The following is a 3599-nucleotide window of genomic DNA, read 5'->3' as shown; positions in this document are numbered from 1 at the left end:
AGCCCTGTGAGGCAAATTGTGATTTGTGATATTGGGCTTTATAAATAAAATTGATTGATTGATTGATTGACACCTGAATGTGCAGCTTAGCCCCACATTGTTTATTTTCTTTGTCCTATTGTTGTTGGCTTACTGACTGACACTAATTTAAGCTTTTTATTAAATTACCTTGCTTGTCGTACATTGTCAATAAAATCTCTATTTTTTTTGGTATAGTAGTCTCTGGTTCCAGTTTATTCTGGGTTTTAGGTACCTACTATCACTTGGTCACAATTATATTACCTGTAATTTTTATTGATTGTTGTACGGTGACCTTGAGTGCCATGAAAGGTGCCTTATAAATAAAATGTATTATTATTATTAAGTACTAAACTCCTATTCTTCAAACCTTCTGAATTTGCCTGTCTTCGTTTCCCTTTGATGCCTGCATCAATCAAAATAGGATTGTGCAACCTTTTTAGGTCGTCGTGGCTATAAAATCTTTTGCAAACACTGCACAGCATACATATTGAAAAGTGACACGGAGCGTTGGTGGCTTAGTAGTAGAGCAGGCGCCCCATGTACAAGGCTGTTGCCGCAGTGGCCCGGGTTCGTCTCCAGCCTGTGGCCCTTTGCTGCATGTCACTCCCCCTCTCTCTCCCCCTTCACGCTCTTCTGTCCTATCGATTAAAGGCTTCAAAATGCCCAAAACATATCTTAAAAAAAGAAAAAAAAGAAAAGTGACACAGCAAATGATGTAACTAATGTTAATTAAGCTGTCTGTTAGCATTAGCAGTCGCGCTGTCGCTACAGTTGCTGCTGCGAATATCACATGCTGAGAGGACGAGACGGTTTCCCAAAACCAGCACACCAGCTGCATATAGTGATTCTCACAGGTATTCTTTAAAACAGCAAAACTAATATTAGCCACCTGTCTAACAGAGCAACCTCTGCATCCATCTTCATGCCTTTCAACTCACTGAGCTCTCTCACTGATTATAAATCCTCTTCATACTGCACTGTGAATTTCAACACATCAGCATGTGCTGCCAAACACACCGTTCCTCTTGCTCCAGCTGCCTCTTTCTCTTTTTCCACAGCCTTTTTCTTGTTGTCTGCATAAGCATTAACACTGTTACTATTGGCTACAATAGTGCTGTGTGAACCGGCCTGAGATACTTTATTTGTTTTCCGTTTACAGCGCCAGGGCTGTGTATGAACACTGAATTTTTTTTTTTAGTGCACCCAGACAGTCAGCAGATTGTGAGGAGATTGTATAATTTGATTTCACAAAAAGTGTCTTCGACTAGAATCACAGACGGATGTGATTCTAGTCCAAGACACTTTATAATTAAAGTTACTAAAGTTATTTTTTTTAATATAGTCAAATTATATTATATATATATTCTCCTCACAATCTGCTAGCTGTGACCTTCAACAGGTCACAATAAAAGGTCACAACAAAGACTTACTGTTTTCAATCAGCGTGTATAAATGTACGTGGATAACCCATTTATGAGGCTTGTCACTATTATGGTCATATTCAGGATATGGTGTTTACATGAGTACAGAGAAATCAAGTTATTTTTATTCCCTGTAAACATGATAAATATTAATATTACAGTTACTGATTACTGCATTCTATTTGCACAGGCGCAATGATGTTTACAAAAGCAACCGGCAATTTTGTAACGATTAATCTGACATTCTCGCATCCAGTAACTGTTACACTTTAAATATTTTCACTGTAGCTTAAAATTAATTTGCTCAAGCTTTTATCGATTTAATTTACTCAAGCTTTTATCGATCTTAACACTATTAAATGCCAACAGGGCCTTGTGGACTTGGCTCCTCCACCTGATTGCTGGCAATGTGATATGAGAGCAACAAAAAAAATACACAGGTCCTCAACTTTAAACCAGTGTCTGTCTGTCATTTTTACTGCCACCCCGCAGAGCAAGGGAGCAATGGATGAAGACTGGTGGTAGAGAGTTGTCATGACAGAGTTCACTTATTCGGAGTGGAGAAAAAAATTATAGTACAGACTTGAACAGATCAGTATTTTGATGCCTTCTCACATCCAAGCTACCCACTATATTTAAATATTTAATTACAGAAACACAAAGCTCCTTTTCCTCATCACTCCAGAAGTGAGACACTTTTGCTGCCTCCATTGCCGTTACCATGTAACCAAGGTAACAGCCGCATCTGCAAAGATAGTTGGCAGCCCTCAATAACCGGGTTTATGTGTATATAACCAGAAAAAAATAGATTGAAGAACTGTTATCTTTGTAGTAGTACACAATCATGTCATCAGCAGCATTTCATTTTTGGTTTGGTGGAATGTTCTGGTGTTATAATGCATACTCTGCTGCTCTGCTCAGTTACTCTTTTAAACTCAAATATTGTTTTCATTCACTAATTATTGCCATTTGCCTCCACTTTGCCATTTTCGTCAAGCACAGTTAACCTAATTTTAATGATGATGATGATGATGATGATAATGATGATTAAACCTAACACTTTCTGGAGATGTTTAATGTTAAATCCCTACAAGGAAAGGGGGTGATTTTTGTTGTTTTCGAGTCATTTGAAATCTTTTAATATGAAAACATCTTGCATAAAGTGTGGAGTCAAATGAAAGTAACTTGACATTAATCAAAGTACTGCAGAGTACAATAACGGGAATGCTGACACTTATTTTCAAAAGGGATAACTATCTTGTTGAGACAGTGTATAGGAATCTTTATAAACAACTGCTGTCCATTTCTGAAAGAGGAAGAGTATATTTAGCCCTAGTCAAACCTTTACATGATTCCTAGAAGTGATTCTGAGGTGCTTTAAGAATACAGGTCCTGATGACATCAGATTTCAATACAGTGCAGATGTATGCATTATAGATCAATGCTTATATATTATTCATAGTGAGGTTACCCATGTCCAAGCCCAGAGAGAAAGGAATACATCTTAAGACTTAGGACTACTGAGGGGTATTATATTAGCTGACAAAAGGAAATCAAACTTATGAACAATAAAGCAAATGTAAAGTCTACACTGATACAAACTCTACACTGAGACAACTACACTCAGGTACAGGTGCTTGGTATCTCATGTGCCATGACTCAAATCTATGCAATCCAATTTTTTGCCTGACTCTGAACCCTTGGGTGCATACCTTTAGGTTTCCCAGCTGGATGGCTTTTGCAGGCATTAAGCATGGCCTGTTTCTTCTGGACTTCTGTGAGAGAGAATCCTAAGAGGAGAAAAAGAAATATATTACTAAGCGAAGTCTAGTCAGTTGTATTTATATAGCCCAGTATCACAAATCACACATTTAAAGCATACAACACCATATGTCCTCAGACCAGACTTGACTGGACTATCAGTTTTCTTAATTATCTACTCTTGATTTTGTTTGTTTGTTCTAAAGGGTGAATCCAACAGACTGTCCATCCTCTCACTATAACAATTCAATTCAATTCAATTTTATTTATAAAGCCCAATATCACAAATCACAATTTGCCTCACAGGGCTTTACAGCATACGACATCCCTCTGTCCTTATGACCCTCGCAGCGGATAAGGAAAAACTCCCCAAAAAAAACCCTTTAACGGGGAAAA

The 3599-nt window shown here is 37.7% G+C and overlaps 1 protein-coding gene across 1 annotated transcript in view; it reads right to left on the bottom strand.

The window, feature by feature from the left end:
* Window positions 1–3599, bottom strand: part of arhgef4 (Rho guanine nucleotide exchange factor (GEF) 4) — a 333579-nt gene that overhangs the window by 29269 nt on the left and 300711 nt on the right. The window contains exon 12 of the mRNA XM_050058488.1: window positions 3155–3232. Coding sequence (XP_049914445.1) covers window positions 3155–3232 — 78 coding nt within the window. The remainder of the gene's footprint in view (window positions 1–3154; window positions 3233–3599) is intronic.

The sequence above is a fragment of the Epinephelus moara genome, chromosome 12 (genome assembly GCF_006386435.1).
Source record: "Epinephelus moara isolate mb chromosome 12, YSFRI_EMoa_1.0, whole genome shotgun sequence".
In the NCBI taxonomy this organism is placed as follows: Eukaryota; Metazoa; Chordata; class Actinopteri; order Perciformes; family Serranidae; genus Epinephelus; species Epinephelus moara.
This window is presented reverse-complemented; position numbering and strand designations above follow the sequence as displayed.